At 39.1% G+C, this 18,530-nt stretch overlaps 1 protein-coding gene and 1 long non-coding RNA gene across 3 annotated transcripts in view; one reads left to right on the forward strand and one right to left on the reverse strand.

Moving 5' to 3' along the window:
* Window positions 1–18,525, forward strand: part of cwo (transcription factor cwo) — a 46,374-nt gene extending 27,849 nt beyond the window's left edge. For both annotated transcript variants that reach the window (XM_076114075.1, XM_076114074.1), the window contains exons 2-9: window positions 10,240–10,351; window positions 11,027–11,210; window positions 14,980–15,144; window positions 15,442–15,642; window positions 15,836–16,032; window positions 16,336–16,476; window positions 16,596–16,686; window positions 16,777–18,525. In XM_076114075.1, the coding sequence (XP_075970190.1) occupies window positions 10,240–10,351; window positions 11,027–11,210; window positions 14,980–15,144; window positions 15,442–15,642; window positions 15,836–16,032; window positions 16,336–16,476; window positions 16,596–16,686; window positions 16,777–16,970 (1,285 nt within the window). In that variant the 3' untranslated portion in view covers window positions 16,971–18,525. The remainder of the gene's footprint in view (window positions 1–10,239; window positions 10,352–11,026; window positions 11,211–14,979; window positions 15,145–15,441; window positions 15,643–15,835; window positions 16,033–16,335; window positions 16,477–16,595; window positions 16,687–16,776) is intronic.
* On the reverse strand, window positions 81–3,546 carry LOC142972780 (uncharacterized). The gene is made up of 2 exons (XR_012959483.1): window positions 870–3,546; window positions 81–590 (listed from the first exon to the last, which is right to left on the reverse strand). It is a non-coding gene; the product is annotated as an uncharacterized LOC142972780 (long non-coding RNA).
* Window positions 18,526–18,530: the final 5 nt, after the last annotated feature.

An 18,530-nucleotide genomic window follows, 5' to 3' on the forward strand; every position in this document is an offset into this window, starting at 1 on the left:
CATTATTCCCAAGGTCGTTGCGAATATAGGAATAAATACTTTTAGGATAACCAGAAGTGGAAGCAAATAAAAGAAAATACTAAACACATAGAACAGTTTTACTATAAGTCACAATCTTTAGCAAATTAACAAGCTCTTTACACATACAAACTGAATCACTTCAAAAATCAATTACAGACAAATAAATAATGAGAAAAATACAGCGTGACCATTCAAACGGGCAGAGGTACCCCTTAGCTAGTGAATCCTATGGAAAAGAGAGCTCAGAATGAGCTCGCAGCCCTTTTATGGACTCGGTCACGTGACCAACGTCACATTTATTTATTTCCTCTAATACATATGGCATTTCTTTTTCTTCCTCTAACACGGCCTCTCCTGACAGGAGGACGTTCTCGGACTCCTCTTAGATTCCGCAGGGGCACCGCAGTGGCACCGCAGGGGCACCGCAGGGGCTCCGCAGGGGCTCCGCAGGGGCTCCGCAGGGGCTCCGCAGGGGCTTCGCAGCTACGGAGGTGCTAGGCATAGGCCTAGTCAATCTCTCGTACGTGGCAGCTAGCCCAGACGTTGATTTCAGGTCACCTTGACATCATCTGAGAACATAACACCAGTTGTAAAACAATGAAGACAAAATCTATTTTGTTTTAGACATATAGTTATACACAATAAAGTCGTACACAAAGTCGTAGGTACACAAAGTCGTACACAAAGTCGTACACAAAGTCGTACACAAAGCCGTACACAAAGCCGTACAAAGCCAAACACAAAGCCAAACACAAAGTCAAACACAAAGTCATATACAAAGTCATAAAGTCATACATAATAAAGTCAATAAAGTCACACACAATAAAGTCTATAAAGTCAAAACAAACCACAGAGAGGAAGCCCTGCGTTCGCTATCTCCGGTGTGAGAAATAGAGGCCACTCGCATATTTCTCACCAACACCAACTACTGGTTACCACCTCAGGTCATCACACCGAGGGAAGATATAGACAGAAGCACGACGTTCGCTTCACACAACAACAGCAGACGTAGACAGCAGCCAAATGCCAACATGCCGTGTCATCCGGGAAACCGATTCGGCCAGCCACTCGCAACCACCAATGCGAGGAAAGCACTTCTCATCAGGTCATCTAGAACGCCGCATCGGCCATCCACTCGCAACCACCATTGCGAGACAAACACGTTGTCACTCCAGTCATCACGAGGCGAGCCAGTTGCGCTCACTGGTCGGCAAAGGATCTGTAGATCAAACAAACCTTGGCGCAGTCATTCTATAGATGATGAAATCCTACTCGTAGCACAGTAGGTATCAAACTAAGCTGTAGCCATAATTATTTACCATCATTACCAGAATACCTCATACCTTACCATACCTTACATTACCTCCGTTACCAGAAAATAATACACAGTAATAAGTAGGAAAATGGCATTGACTCTTTACCAGATAAAACATGACTTTTATCATCTGTGGTGTTGACCAAAAAGTATAGCGTCGATCAGTCGCTCAATCAGGCTAACATCGTGTACAGTGACGACACTCACACAACTTCCGAACGAAGACAGAGCCGCATAACCGCAATTAGCCACTCCACCTCGGTTTGCACTGACCGCCTGAGCCACACAGGCAGCACGGTCCAGAAGGCCTGCAAGGACCGCAGGGGGCGCACGGCCCACACGGTGCCGCAAGGACAGCCGCCACACGGACACCCATCTTTCTTACGCTGGACTGCCACGGTACGTGGTTCTCTGGATCACTCACAGCCGACGATCACGGACGGCAACGCACACAAACAGGGCTCTTTCAACGGTACGCGTTGGTCTGTGTAAATCTTCATTCCAAAATGAAAGTACATATCGTCGCAGCAACTGCGGCTGTAATAACAATTAACAATTACTAAATTATTATGCGTTCCAACCAAAGTAAAACGAAACCTTGTTTGATCACAGTAGATAACATTCTCTGTTCTGTGATCCTTCCAGTGCAGCAGTGGGATCATGGAGAGGGATTCGGAAAATCTTATCATAATATGAGACACACTCAAACATTCAAACAACGGTCACAAAGTATAACTGGACTCGAAACCACTAATCGTGCATAGCACAAATAATTGTTCTGTGTGAGGATTGAACTCACAATCTCTCGTCAAAATGATAGCGGCGTGGCGACCATAGCCACTGCGCCACAGAGACAGTTAAAACTGCTACTATACACATACAGTTGTTGACACTCTCTTATTTGCTGATGATGCAGCGTTTGCCTCTTCCAAACCAGAAGAACTACAGAACATTGTTACAAATTTTCAAATGCATGCCAAATTTTCTCTATGTCTATCAACGCAAAAAAAGACTGTCGTGATGGCACAAGGCGTTACCACAAAACCTACCATCTATTTAAACGGCACGCCTCTAGAGGTTGTAGATACATTCTGTTACCTAGGTTCCGTAGTATCAGGCAATGTCTCTCTCGATGATGAGATTAACATCCCTATAGGCAAGGCTTCTACGATGTTTGAAAGGCTAAACTACAAGAGTATGGAGCAACAAACATCTGTCAAATCGCACAAAAATGTTTGTTTACCAAGCTTGCGTCTTAGGCATACTCTTGTACGGAGCTGAGACGTGGACATCATATGCTAAGCAGGAACGAAAGCTCAATAACTTTCACATGCGCTGTCTTCGCAAAATCTTAGGCATGAAATGGGAGGATAAGGTTACAAACGGCAAGGTACTTGCTATCGCTAAGCTACCTAGTGTCATGGCTTTACTAAAACAAAGACACCTTCGCTAGGACACGTGCATCGGATGGACGTTTCTCGTTTGCCTAGAAAAATATCGTTCGGTGAAATAGCTGATGCTAAAAGACCTGTCGGCCGTCATATTACCCATATTACGTTATAAGGACAGCGCCAAGCGCGACATTCATCATTTGGCATTGATCACTTGACCTGAGAGAGCCAAGCTGAGGAACATAATGCATGGAAAAGGACACTAGCTGACAGCGTCACTACTCACGACAGCACCTGGCTCAACAAGTTAGCACATAAACGGACACTACGACATTTATGTGCCTCCAAACCACCATCGACCTCGGTTGTCACTCCCGCATAGATCTTTTAAGTCACGCACGAATATGTTCCCTCATTATTAATTCATTTCTCTATCTGACGCCACCTGAATCATCTGCAAAAGATGCACACAGGCCAATGATGACACATACTGCCCTATTTTTTAAACACTAAAAACTCAATCCATAGTCAACGCGTTTAGGAGCATAAAGTCAAAAGCGCGAAATGACAAATGATCGCAAATGGTCAAAAGCGCAGAATGTCAAAGGCGCAGAATGTCAAAGGCGCAGAATGTCAAAAGCGCAGAATGTCAAAAGCGCAGAATGTCAAAGGCGCAGAATGTCAAAAGCGTACATAGTCAAAAGCGCGTAATGTCAAAGGCGCACAATGTCAAAAATCATGGGGAGTCAGACTCGCGTTACTTTATGGGTCATGAAATAAAAACATATATTCAAATCAACAAAAAAATATTTATTTTTAATCTAAACGAAATATACACAAATTTTTATTATGCATTAGTGAGACAAACGAGATTAATATGTTATATATGAAAATAGTGGTTAATATAGGTAATTAACTACTTTCCCTTATTCAAAGATACCTAAAGAAGAAAGATAGATAAAGATAGAAATTATACTATTAGAGGGTAAAACTACCCTCTAATAGTATAATTTATAATGAAATAACAGATTACGTTCCATTCTATCAAAACGATGTATTTTATTATGCTAATATTATGAAATACCAGGAAAATATTGAAGATGAGATAGTAATGAGGAAAAGTCAGCAATTATTAATTACGAGTACAATTAACATAATTTATTTAAACATACCTATAGTTTGGTATCTTTGAATAAGGGAAAGTAGTTAATTACCTATATTAACCACTATTTTCATATATAACATATTAATCTCGTTTGTCTCACTATTGCATAATAAAAATTTGTGTATATTTCGTTTAGATTAAAAATAAATATTTTTTTGTTGATTTGAATATATGTTTTTATTTCATGGCCCATAAAGTAACGCGAGTCTGACTCCCCATGATTTTTGACATTGTGCGCCTTTGACATTACGCGCTTTTGACTATGTACGCTTTTGACATTCTGCGCCTTTGACATTCTGCGCTTTTGACATTCTGCGCTTTTGACATTCTGCGCCTTTGACATTCTGCGCCTTTGACATTCTGCGCTTTTGACCATTTGCGATCATTTGTCATTTCGCGCTTTTGACTTTATGCTCCTAAACGTAGTCAACGTTCATCATGGACCGTGGACAGCTAGCTCAAGTCTCGTCAACAAAACCTCATAACGAACCGCGTTGATCTCCATCGCACAGGAGGCTCGTCCGCCCTTCGTCCCACGACAGGCCGGGTATGGAGCCCGTCGCGCCATGTGATATTGCTGTAGGGTTCTTTACTTTCGTCGCAGTAGCTAAGTATCAACATGTGTGCCCATTCATCTCAACGATAATTACAATGTTTACGATCACGTCCAGTAACGTTCAACGACAACGTTCTACCTGCCTGTTTGAATGATGCATCTCCGGTATAATGACATATGAATCGTTACCTAACTCTGATACAAATTTCGAAAACACAGCTCTGAAACATTCTACCACAGTCTGTTACTATTAATTCTGGTGTACCGAATAAAGAAACAACATTTGTAAAGAGTCGCTTTAACTCATTAGTGCCTTGACCAAGCACAGGACACAGCGAATAATATTTTTTAAGAACCGGCTATATACAAGTCAGAATCGCGCAAGAAGGGTTCCGTACCACCATCCTACTAATATTATAAACGCGAAAGTTTGTGAGAATGCGTGTATGTATGCATGTACGTATGAACGTATGTATGCATGTTTGTTACTCTTTCACACAAATACTACTGATCTAATTACGAGATACTGCCTGGAGACAAATAGACAGCGCAGGCTTTGCAATAGGGTCCCGTTTTACCCTTTGGATATAGAACCCTAAAAAGCATCTATTACAATCAGAACATATCGATAACCATTTGATTGAGGTAGAGGACCTAATACATTTGCATGAACTATGTATGTCTAAGAGGCATAAGGTTTATACCAAGAGTGTATTGGTTGTTGTGGAGCACTCGGTACCTTTCTATGCGTTTAACAAATAAGACAATGATTTGTGTATTTCTGCACAAATGACCTTAAGCAAGGGAATCAAAAATTATTTCTAACAATCTCTAAAGTCCATGTTCATCGTGGAAGATTCTAAGAAGACTAAACATTAACTGGATTACGACTAAAATAGTCTGCACGTGACATTCATGTCCTTTACCCTTACGGTACTCCAGGGTAGAGTTAAAATCATGTAAATACATCCACTATCCGGCAACACGTAGCAATAGATTTATTTTTCTGTTGCGTGAACTTAAGTGCTTTACAGTCAGTAACCACTTTGAAGAGAATACAGCCTAAATAATGTCTGTAGTGCTGCAAGATCTTAACAGCTGCTAGAGTCTCGAGCTCACACGAATGGTATCAAGACACCGCTCCCTAAATTTGCTTACTAAAATAGCCAACCACTCGCTTGAGTCCGTTTTCATGAACCTGAAGAAGCACCGCACCACACCCAACCGTGCTTGCGTCATGCACACGCGCTGCCACAGCCGCGGTGATTGCAGCGATGGAGTTGCATGTGACACATTGGCAGCCGTCGGCTCGCAAGGCGTACGCTGTTGTTCCTCAACCATCATAGACATCGACAAACGATCTAGAACATGTTAAATTTGTTGAATTAGTAGGTGAATTAGACAAACATATGGTCTGCCATTGAATTATGACAGCCGCATACACATATCGCAACTTCTAAAACAGAACTCGCCATTTCTAGAGCGTAAATCACACCAATGACAACGCAACTCGGGTATTCCAGGGCGGCTCCTGCTTTCACAACCGCTATTGGGCATATTTACAACATTTTTCTTTATAACCAAGCAAGCGAAAGTTTAGGACAATTAGCTTCAATAGCGATGTTGTGCACAAGAATAAGTTTGGAACACTCACCAGATCTCACTGAAGTACACGATACTTACATGTAGCTCAATAACTCACGTAATCCGTATTTATAACAATAAAATACGCTTTTGTAAAATCTCATAACCGAAAATGTCAAAAGAAATGTCAAACTGCCGTATTCAATGGTCAGAGCGGAATAGAAGGCGTATGGTGTATCCCACTTCTGATTTTAGGATAACCAGAAGTGGAAGCAAATAAAAGAAAATACTAAACACATAGAACAGTTTTACTATAAGTCACAATCTTTAGCAAATTAACAAGCTCTTTACACATACAAACTGAATCACTTCAAAAATCAATTACAGACAAATAAATAATGAGAAAAATACAGCGTGACCATTCAAACGGGCAGAGGTACCCCTTAGCTAGTGAATCCTATGGAAAAGAGAGCTCAGAATGAGCTCGCAGCCCTTTTATGGACTCGGTCACGTGACCAACGTCACATTTATTTATTTCCTCTAATACATATGGCATTTCTTTTTCTTCCTCTAACAATACATTATAATGGCGAACAAAAAACTGATTTCAGTTTCTAATGGATATCCTATGTCCGTTATTAGATAGGCAAAAACAGTAAAGAGAACTCCTTTTTATGCTTCGTACACACCTAAATCACACTTTTTTTCCCGTAGGGATAGGCAGGGACCAGAGAACGCGACTTGGTACGAACCTTACAAACTTGTCTTGCTTTATTCACATCCATACATCTTGTCAGTCTTTATACAGCATGTATTTCATATGATATCTTTCTTAACCAAAATTAATTCCTAACTACACTTCAATTTTATTATGGACCAGCGAACCTTTAATATACATACATACTCGTACGTAACTGAGAAAAAAGATTTTTTCAAAATACACTTGAGTGATCAGTTTTCCATGAAAAAATTGTTGATAGCTACTGGGATTTAAAAGGCACTCCTGGGAAATGTGTAGGAAGTCTTTCTGAATATCGATCTTAGTAGTTTAAAAAAAAGGAATGAATTAGAAAAAGCTATAACAAATAGTAATGAATGTCTCCCACATTCTTAAAGACATAAGTGAAATAGCACTTATTCCGTATCCTTGAGGAAAAAGGAAAATAAAGCAACGTGTAAGGAAATACATCAATGGTAGAATATTAATTGAATAATTTAACGAAGGCGGCCTTCAAGAATGACTCAATTCAAGGCAGTATTAGTCAGACGACTGTATGACAGGATAACAGCTGAAAGAAGAATAACAAAGCCTTTGAGAGTTCATTGATCCCGGCAGTTCGAATACGACATCATGACAGCATACGTTGCAAAGTTTTAGTACATTTTTAGACTTTCGTACTAGAGTAATAAATACGCATGGTGTAACAAAATTTTACCACATTAAGTACTTATTTAAAAAAGAACCATTATTCTTTAAAGATAAACGACTTCACAGCTTTCCCGATGTCCATAGTTTATATGCCAGAAATTCTTACACCACAATATTTATTTGAAGTTAGCCCTTACGGCGAGAAACAGGTGTTGTAAAAGTAAAGCAAATGTCAAGTATTGTCTTGATCTAATAATATGCACAGAAGTGGTCAGATAAAATGTATTTCGCCCACAACATAGCAAGGCTATCGTACCCTATAATGCGATTTATCTGGTCCAACGATTCTCGGATTGCTCACAATCTAACAAAGTCGACTGACTATTCATCCGTGCGCATTATACAGCGAATGACGTAAACTACTACTAGGTATACTTTTGTATGCCTAGATGGCTAAACTAATGACCTATTCACGTAGCCACTACATTATTATGTTTATAAGATACTAAGACATGATGTCCAGAACTGTGGCTATTCCAGTTTGAAATTTAAGCGACAGTTACACGTATATTCTGACCTATATTTTATTAATGCACCCCACGCTCCTGTAATGTTATTAGCTTTACAACTTGTTGCTGCGTTATTCCTTGAAGTCAGAGGAAAAAAATATCTGCACTCCAAACAAATCAGGGTAAATAAATCACATATTTTTAAAAACTTTCGGTCTCTATAAAAAACTGCATCTCGCTAGTCAGAAATAAACAATTGCGAGTTGTCTGGCGAGTCGCCGCGGCCTTGAGCGTGTATCGTGGTGCATTCTGTAGGTCACACGTGTTCCATTCCTTCATTAGTTGAAACGTGGAATCAGGTTTTTGTCGTCCGGAAAAAACAAGATGGAGGGATGTTTTTCGCGCGTATCACCCTGACCTATTTGAGCATCTTATCAAGCTTTAAGGCCTCCGGCTGTGTGTTTTGACTGGCTCTCAACGTTTTATTTCTTCCTTATAGATTATTTTTTTATTAGCTTCTCTTATTTAATCTATTTCGAGGCTCGGCCTGGCTTTGTCCGGGGCCAAGGCAAAATTCTTAAGAAAATAAACACGAAAACCTTTCTTTGAATTTTTATATTTTTTTATTTCACTGCGTCGGCTGTAGCCGTGTATATTTAGGCTAGTAAACGTCGTTTAGCCTCAGAACAAAAACACCCAGTACAAATTTAAAAGTAGACACCTGTATATTTTTGAATTACTTACCCCCGGTTTCTGATGTAAATTTAGTGGTAGTCTATCTTATCAGTAACGTTTAAGCTCATATAATCATGAAAGTTTGAACAGAAAACTTTCATGTTTATGTGAAACACATAAACTTTCACCTATCAAATGTGCCTCAGAAACCAGTAATTTTCAGAAAGAAAAAATAATTTTCTACAATTATTTCTGTCCAATTTTATGAAAAAGTGACGTTCGAAAAGCTGAAACATTTTAAATTAAGGTCAACACCAGTTAAATTCCTAACACCAGAAAGTACCTTATATCGGAAGACACAGGCAATATAACGTAGACGGTTTAAAAAACATTAGGTACAGGCAACACAGTTAGGAACTGTAAGTACATACAATATCAATAATCAATGACCACAATTGTTAGGCTCACATACAAACTTATTGTTCCTGGGTGACCTTGGGCACACGTTTCGAGCTCACATGTCGCCTAAGACAACCTTGGGCTTATACAATCTATTTCCTTTTAATATTAAACTTTGAGTCCCGTCTGCTCACGTGGCTTATAGGGGGTGTTACGTATTATTATTTGTACCGAGACCGGTTTTATAGAAGTCTTGTACGTCATGCTTATATAATTTGAAACCAGTCTGCTTAGTCAAAATATGTTTTTGATTTTAAAGTTTAATTTTAGGCTCGCCCCCCCTAACTTGAGACTAACATTGTTAATGGGGGAACGTCTGTGTATTTCATAGGTGTACCTCTGCCTAAACTTTCGGGTATAACAAACATGATATTATGCATGTATTTTAAACATTGTCACTTTATGTTCTCTGAAAATATTTTTTGATTTTACGTTTTTAACATCGTCTATCTCCTTCACCTGCTGTCTCTTGCTTCCTAGCTATCCAATATCGATAGATCGTAGCTCTTTGTGGTATATTGTTAAATCTTACGGAAATTCTTGCAATATCTACTTACATAATTTTATTTTAATTTTCAATAGGTTTTTGTTCTCATTGTTCTAAAAACCTTTTGTTAAAAAAAACGTGAGCCACAAATGCTTAAAAAAATGGTTATATGAAAGTTAAAGGTCAATCTCGAGTTGCGAGGCTTCTGCAAAGTTCTTTTTTCTTTTGTTGTTACGAACTTTTTGGAACGCGGAAACTCTCATTTTGAAGGTTACCTCGTGACGCTTTCCTTAAATTTATTTTGGTATATTTTTTCCTGTGGTTTTGTTTAGTTAAACGTGAGTTATAACGGTTATATAATTGGTTATAGAGTCTGTAAAGGTCTCTTTTTATTTTGTTAGGCTTCAACGCGGAATTGTTTATCTTCTTTTGTTTTCTTGTAAACTTTTTCGGAACACGGAAAGCTTTCGCTTTGTATTTGTCTTCCTGATTAGTGTTTATTTGCGGATGTTTTGGTTAAACTGGTTTACCTCGGCATTTTTTGACTACCAAAACTCTACTAAAACTGATATTGATCCGAGCTTATGTCTAATCGAATCCATTTATGATTCTGAATCGCTTCTGGTAGTTGATTACCTTTCACATGATTGTCTTTCTCCCTTTCACAGTTTATCGCAATTACTTATATTATTTTTTTTCTCTTTCCAGTTACAACTCCAACGACGGCTTCGGTCGCGTGGGGGGTGACCAGCTCAACTTCGCGGCGCCGTCGGAAGACGAGGCCGAGTACCCGACCGGCGCCTACCTCAAGAAGGGGAAGGTCTCGAGGGCAAGTTCACACTGAATATGCCCAATTTATTCTTTATATAACACATCTGTTATACCTACACCACACTGACAAAACAATCTTAAGACAGAGACAGTTTTTATATTGGCCCCCAATACAGCTATTCCCTCCCTAACTGAAAATATTTGGGATGCTGGCCTACCAGAAAATAAAGCAGTTTCTTATTATACATATATCCTAAGATAACTCGTAGTCATTTGCTCTCTCTCTTGTTGGCCACAGACTCCCAGACAAGCCTTTGTTAACTACAGCTGTGGTCGGCGCTGCCTTTACTTTACCTAAAAGAAGGAAAAGTCTCTTAAGAAAAGTGTAAAGGCTTTCGGAATTGTGGGTGACATTAAAGTCTTATCTGTCTCTACAATTTCCAAGAGAATGCCTCGTCGCAGGCCAAAGTTAGATAATGTCTTGTTCTTCCACAGAGCTCTTATCAGACATTACGCTTTCCACAAAGTTATTGTTTAAGGCAGCTCTACCATATTCTTATTCGAACTTTTAAAATGGAATAGTTTGTATAGTGTTTCACAAAATTAAATAAATTGTAAAGCTAATAAAGCACCAAAATCATAAACTAATACATACATACATTCAAACTCCTTTCACATTAAAAAAAATACAACAAAAATTATAACCTTCAAATTTCTTCAACAGCAAGACCCGATGTCTCACCGGATTATAGAGAAGAGACGCCGAGACCGCATGAACAACTGTCTAGCGGATCTCTCGCGTCTCATCCCGCCAGAATACCTCAAAAAAGGACGAGGACGTGTAGAAAAGACGGAAATCATCGAGATGGCCATCCGCCATCTTAAATTTCTACAAGAACGCGCCAATGGTTCGTAAGCGAGTCTTTTAGGTTTTTAAACTGAACTCTATGGTACAGATTCCGATGGTATTTTTTTAAACTCCAACTTTTAAGATCTGTTTTCCGATTTGTAATTGACGAGACTTCAAATATTATTGTAATTTGGGAATGCGGGATTAATTTGAGTTACCTTTTACAAATAAAATCACCATTTTTAGTACGACGAGTATTATTTCCGGCGGTTAAGAAAAAGTTTGAACCTACCTATGAAAATTACATTTCGGAATATACCGGCCTGATTAGTTGGAGTTTCTGAATTTCAAACAGCCTTTTTCCGAAAACAAATTATTTCAGATCGTTGATGGAAAAATGTTCTGAAATTGCTTATTAAATGTGCGTCAAAGTCTATCATGTCTCAAATAATTTGTTCTCGAAAATAAAAGGCTTCTTTGAAATATAAATTACCTCCATTAAACCCATCTTAGAACCTTTGTCATTCTTGTGAACACAAAGTATTTAACTTAATCTCAAAATTAAAGGTCCCAAAATATAATTTAGGAAAAGACTAAAATAATATACAGGGTGTAAATGACAGCTAACCGAAAACTTTACTGGTAAGTTTGTGACACTGTATGCGCGAAATTTACTCCAACGATATTTCTCGGAAATGATTGGTTCCCGAGTTAGTCATTTTTGAGCGTTCAATGTATAGTGAACAACGCGATGTATCTCCGCGCATGCCTACGAGATTTCTGGCGGCGGCGGCGCGCTGAGCGAGGACATGTCGCGACGCGTCGTAGGTACGTACCTACGCGTACCACCACGTCTATGCGCTCATTAGTGTGCAACGCTATCATTATACAACAATCTTATGTATCGTTTATGGTATCGTAAGTAGGCCCGTATGTTACAATAGCTCATAGTAAAATTGTTAGTAGGTAGATACCTACTTGGCTTACGTGAAATCAAACAATAATAGCAAAATGTATCCAATAATAAGAAAGTGCTAAAACAAATTGTTATCAATGTCTATCAACACGCAATTACTTGGTGTATGGCGAGAGTTTGAGTACTTTTGGATCCGGACGTACAGGTGCAGATCACGCCATGCACTTCCACGTGGTTCACCATACATAACACATCAACATTTCTTCCTATTTACGAACACAACTGCACTTCGAAAACAATAGCAACAAAAATAATAACAATAAAAACACTAACAACTCAAAACCGGGACTATAACAAGTAATAATAAACAACAGTTCACACACGACACGACGAATAGGACATAACGAACGACACGGGTGAAGAGCTTCCGTCTTCCGCGAGCGAATTGCTCGAACTATTAATCAAAGAGAGCCGCCGGCGCGGGCGCCTCTCCTCTCACTCGCGCCGCCCCTCGCCCGCGCCACCCGCTCCCTCCGCGCCGTCCGCGCGCGCGCCGCCGATTTGGTGACGAGCGACGAGTTGGGATCCCAGCGAGAGATTAGATTCAATAAAATATTGATGTGGCATTACTATTTTTACTTGTCACAGTTGTTACTCGTTGCATTGTAGTTTTATTCAAATACCAAATAACATTACAAACATTACTGATGTAAGTTTAAAATACTTTGATATTTATAACATAAAATCAGATTAAAGTAAATAAAATAAACACGAAACGTTTATTTAATTAAACCATAAAAATGTAGGTACTTTACAATGATAACAATCAATATCCATTAATATTCTTATCAGAGAAACTAACTTATCATAATTTATAATCCCCGGAGAATTGCTTAGCATCCATTTTGCCGTATCCCATCTATGTAACATCCACGCGCGGTCGCGGCGTCACGCGTCAGTACGGCCATCTACTTTTACGAGTCGCACCGCGCTTGTATGAAGTATGAATGAGCGTGTAAATATCGAATAGAATTTTGCAAGAACAAATGGAACAAAGCGACAATACATGTTAAATTGTTTATTAGAGATTTTTATAGCGCTTAAGAATATCAATAGGATTTTTTGTCGTTCTGTATGTATTTGTACGTGTAATAATAAGATATCACACATTTTAAATCTTATGAATGTTTTTTTTATTGGAGAGCGGGATAATTATGTAATTTTCATTTTTAACATAGAACAAATACTAAGTAACGCTGCATACTAGTGAGTGTGAGGCTGACGGCTGTGTGTGTAATCGTGTCTGTGTGGCGCGCGTAGGTACGCGGCGTGACGTCGACCGTCGCGGCCGGCCGCCGCCGGCGCGGTGTCGTTGGCCGAACAGCTGATAGCGAATTTATACGTTGTTTTAATCCATTGCTGTTTTTTGTGAAAAACAGTAATATGGCGGATTTTTTTTCATATTCATGTTGCATTGTGTAGTATTAACGAAATAATACCAAAAAAATTAAAAAAAAACGCATAAAAATTCGGAAAAATCAAGAAAAAACCGATGAAAATTTTCAGCGCCATAAGCACCAGAATCGTGTCTAGAATCATTTTTTTTTCGTTTTCGGTAGGCTGTCTTTTACACCCTGTAGATCCCGAAAATGTTAGGTTAGGATTTTTAGTTAGGTTTTTGTTAAGACTTCCAATGACATAGTATTCTTCAGCTTTCAAATGTTTTAAGATTGATGTCAGAATACAGACAATAGAGACCTAAGGACAAATTACATAAAAAAATAGGTTTTAGTATTCCTACATAATCTCTGAATATTTAAAGTAGCGGTTGATGCATTCGTATATGCATCTGAGCGATTTGTGAGCCTATCCCGATGATGGAATCTACGGATAGATTTATACGTTTCCTGTACAAAATACAATGTCATAACGTATGTATGTAGGTATAATTACAGTTCCTTGTAATTATACCTACATACATACGTTATGACAGGGCATCATTTCATGAAGATAATTGTCTCTACCAACAAAATATTACACGAATAATCCGATGCCGTTACACATTTGGATCAGCGAAAACGTTATTTATAGAATTGATGTGTCTATTGTTAATGATAATTATAAACAAAGCATTGTTTGAGTCACGTATTTTAGCTAATTAGTCGAAATTCTAGTAATTTTCCCTTCGCACTCACGTTTTTCACGTCGACAGTATAAATGCGCTAGGATTATTTTCGCGTCAAAAATATACGTCACACGTGAGAGCATCAAGGCCGTAGTCATTTAGTAACTATCGATATAATCATGTATTATAACAATTCACGTCATCGCTTATCAGAGAGAAATACAAAGTGAAAACAATTTTACAATGATTACACTCCAGTTCTCCGAAATAAATAAGATAGGCTTTAGGCAGTTTCAAAAATGTTATTAAAACTGACAAGATAAATAACGACATCTGTTTAAATAAATGATTAAGCAAATTAAACAATCAATTTAAACATAAAATATCACACACTGGTAATTTTTTTACATAAAACTTTAACTTGATGCCCGACAAATTCATCAAACCATTTCACATTTTTCCTGCTGCTAAACAAACATAAACCATGACGTCGCGGTAAGAACAACTGTAAAAAAAAACATAAAAAGAAAATTGATTTCGTCGAGTTCGAACTTCTAATACCTAAGCTGACACCATTAAATAAGAAAAAAATAATATGGCACGCGCAATTATTTTTTCGGAAGTAAAAAAAAAATATCATTCTCATGGTTTATGGCGTACCTTACCTGTTCCTTAAATCCTTTCTCACGAGGCTTACAAATGCTCTACCGTATAACTGAAGAACGCTAATGTTGTTGGGAGTCGCCCGGCGGAAGATGCTCCATCTTCGCGTGGGTTCTGTTTTAGCTGCTGAACGTCAGCTGGGCGAGGAGCACTTCCGAGCTGGCTACCAGGACGCCGTCGCCGAAGTCCTAAGGTTCCTGGTCGAGGTGCAGGGCTACGGGCCTGGCGATGGACTCTGTGCACAACTCGCCGCGCATATGCAGAGGCACTGTGATGCAGTTACCAAAGGTATGGAATCTAGAATACAAGTTGACTAAAAAGCACAATACTATGTTGTACTAGTTGTCCCTCGGGCCTGTAAATTTCGGCCGCCTCCGAGAAAAAGGGGATGATACCGAGTAAAAAGTTTTACAATACTTTAGACACATTTATATCTCAGACTAAGACTTTTAAGAAATGAGGTGTCAATTTGTCAAGTCTCTAACCCTAAGTAGGATGGGCGCTAGAGGAACAGCTCACCCAATTTCTCTTGATCTAAAAAGAGGCAACAATGGCCAATACATTAATCTTGTCTTATTTCTCCAGGCGAGTCAGTCCCGCGCGACAAGTCCCGGTCGCAAGGCTCGGGCTCGGAGACGGCGTCGTCGTCGAGCAGCTCGCACGGGTACGCGTCGGCGCCGCCCGGCGTCATAGCGCAGGCACCGCCGCCCGCGCCGCCCGCCTTCGTCACCGAGCCCTACGACGACAGGCACCCGGAACAAAACTATCCCATGGAGTGTGATAGAGGTAAGCATTAAAACCTAATGGCACTCGATTTCTGAATGGTAAACTTTTGTTTAAATTACATGTCTATTAAACTACATTAGTAAGAAAAGTCATGCTCCAAAAACTCTTTTTAGTTGTGAGAAATATATTATTATTAAAGTACATGATATGGCATAATCTATGCCGCTAAACCATATTTATTTGAAAATGTTAGTTTCAGTGCCGCAGACGCCCGCTGTGCCGGAAGGTGAAAGCCTGCCGGAGGCGGAGCCCCTCCCGCTGGACGGACGACGCAAGAGGGAGCCCACACTCCGCGCGGTGAGGAAGCCAGAACACACCGAGGATTACCTGCATTCGTACAAGTTCAAGAACTCCATAGAAAGGCGATTTTCAAGGTCGCAGGATAACGAGGTAATTTATTTTTTATTTTAGTTTTCAAAATGACTTAATGATTTTGAGCCGGGTGTCAAGTCGAATACTACATTCTCGCACGGAACAAGTGTTGTGCACGCGGATGTCCACGTGACTGGCTTTTGAAAAAGTGATCACGTCGCCGCGTCGTGTGATGTCGTTACCGTTCTTCGTTCGTTCGTCTGAGTACCAAAACACCCACCTGTATGTGCACTTGTTGAGTGCAACAGGTTATTGATCACTGATCAGCCTAAGAGAGAATAAAGTTCAAGTATACAATGTATAATATCCTCCTCTCACCAGGCGGCGGACATGTTGGCGCGCGCCGCACACGCGCACGGCAAGATGTACTCCCACAAGCGGCGCCGCGCCACCAAGCCTGCGCCCTCCACCTCCACGTCCGCCTCGGGCTCCACTGAAGAAGCACGCGATACTTCGCCACAGGTAATTTAAAAAAGACTGACTGTATCTACAAACCTAACTATCTAAAAGTACTAGGTACCTGCTTAACAAAATTCTGTAATACCGAGTATCTTCAATAATTTCTATGTTGAATGTTTCAGGATACATCGAGCGAATCGCCGCGGCATCACCACTACGACAAGCCGCCTCCGCCTACGCAGTTCGTGCCTGTATTCGCACTCAATGCTCTCGGTGAGTTTCTGTTCTCTTCACGACTACCAGAAAATTCTAGAAATGTAATTAATTTAACTTAACGTTTATTAACTTTGTTCTTATGTGCAGGAAAATACTACGTCCCGCTAAGCGTCGACTACTCGTGTCTTTCGAGACACCTCGGGCCATATGATGTCCTCGATGCGAGGGCCGTGCATCTCGCCGCACCGCTGCATCCTGTCACGATACACGTAAATTTTCAACCGTGTCTCAACTACCATCTCAAACGTGAACCAAACGATCGAGAGTGGCGAGCTGTGTAAACCAAATGACTCATATCCAGTGCCTAAAAAACATTACCTCTTGAGCGCCATATTGAAATAAAATTGGCGCCAAATTTAAATGTGACAGCTAATTTATCAACATCATCGAGAGCAATTTTATTGAAAAACCATTTTAACTAAAACTGCATCTAAAATGTCATGAGCCTTTAGAAATAGCAAAGCTATTTCGTCATCTAAATTTTTCTATTTTTGTAAGTAAAACAGCTGAATATTTTTGAGATTACTTATTTAGAATGTCGTTGTAGGACTTTCTTCTCAAAAAATTCAAAATCAATGACCTTTGTGATGAAAACGTACTATCACGAATGTAGATTAACTAAACGTCCTTGAAATTAAAACCTTATTTAAAAGGTATATTATTATTTGCTTGTTTTCACGCTACTTCGGTTTGGATTCAAGAATATCATTTATTATTTTAAATCTTCGGCTGTTCTAGTCAAGTGCAAGTCAAACTGAAGTCTAATAATGTACATTAAAGCAAACAAAGCTGTTACAAATGTAAATACACTTAATGATAAATACCTTATCGACGATAAAATATTTAGTAATAAATATTTCGTTTATGGGCATAATTTGTGTGAAAGAACATTATATTAAGTTTATCTATGAACACACGATACGCCTAAAGAAGACGAAGCTCTGTGAGTGATCGATGGACTACGGACGGTGTGGACAATATTTCAGTGTTCTTAGTTATGGCTGTGATATGTAAAAGTAGTCGAGAAACAACTGATAGTTGCGGTGCGTTATCAGTACTACGTAGATTATTCTACATGGTAATATTAACCATATTGGCGTAATAGTACTGTGTTTCTTCTATGTATTGTGCTTTCACATACTGGGATAAATAAAACATTATCAATGAATACCTACCTACCACACAAGCGGCTGGTCTGTATGTTAATGTTCTATCATGATGTTCCCAGTGCGTGGACGCCACATTGGCTAAATTTAGCTAGTTAGATGTTATAGTTCGCTTTGTCTATTCAATGTGTCGATATGGAAGTATGTGGTACAGAGATTTTTCATTTAAGTAACATCTGCTGATAAACCGCCACAGAAATCAGACTTAGTTATTTGAAACATTTTTTTGTAAGCTTATAAGCCCATGCAAAATTCATGTTATAAGACAGTAATCATTTATTTCCCACCAAAATTCTGCAGCCATGGTGTGCACGTTTTCATTCCTGCGTGAAACGAAACGTGATGTCAAGAGCTGGTGAATATTGTTTCATGTTTTTATTTTTTAATTGTGTTTGGAGGTAGGGGTTGAACGAATTTGTAATGGTGTGGTGCCCACTAGTGGGCAAGATAAAGACTGAGGTTTTTATTTACATAGAAGTATAGATGATTGTTTTATCGTTGAATTCTCACCTATTACTTACGATTGAAGGTTAGAATTCAATGAACGTGAGGTGTCAAATTTTACGTAAAGTTAGTACTAGAAACAGTTTAAAAATAGTTTGTTAAATGTATACCTTATATTTTGTAAATAATCATGTTTAAGAAATAAATGTTAAATATTTTACGGAAATATGT

This window comes from Anticarsia gemmatalis, chromosome 5 (assembly GCF_050436995.1).
Source record: "Anticarsia gemmatalis isolate Benzon Research Colony breed Stoneville strain chromosome 5, ilAntGemm2 primary, whole genome shotgun sequence".
Taxonomy (NCBI): domain Eukaryota; kingdom Metazoa; phylum Arthropoda; class Insecta; order Lepidoptera; family Erebidae; genus Anticarsia; species Anticarsia gemmatalis.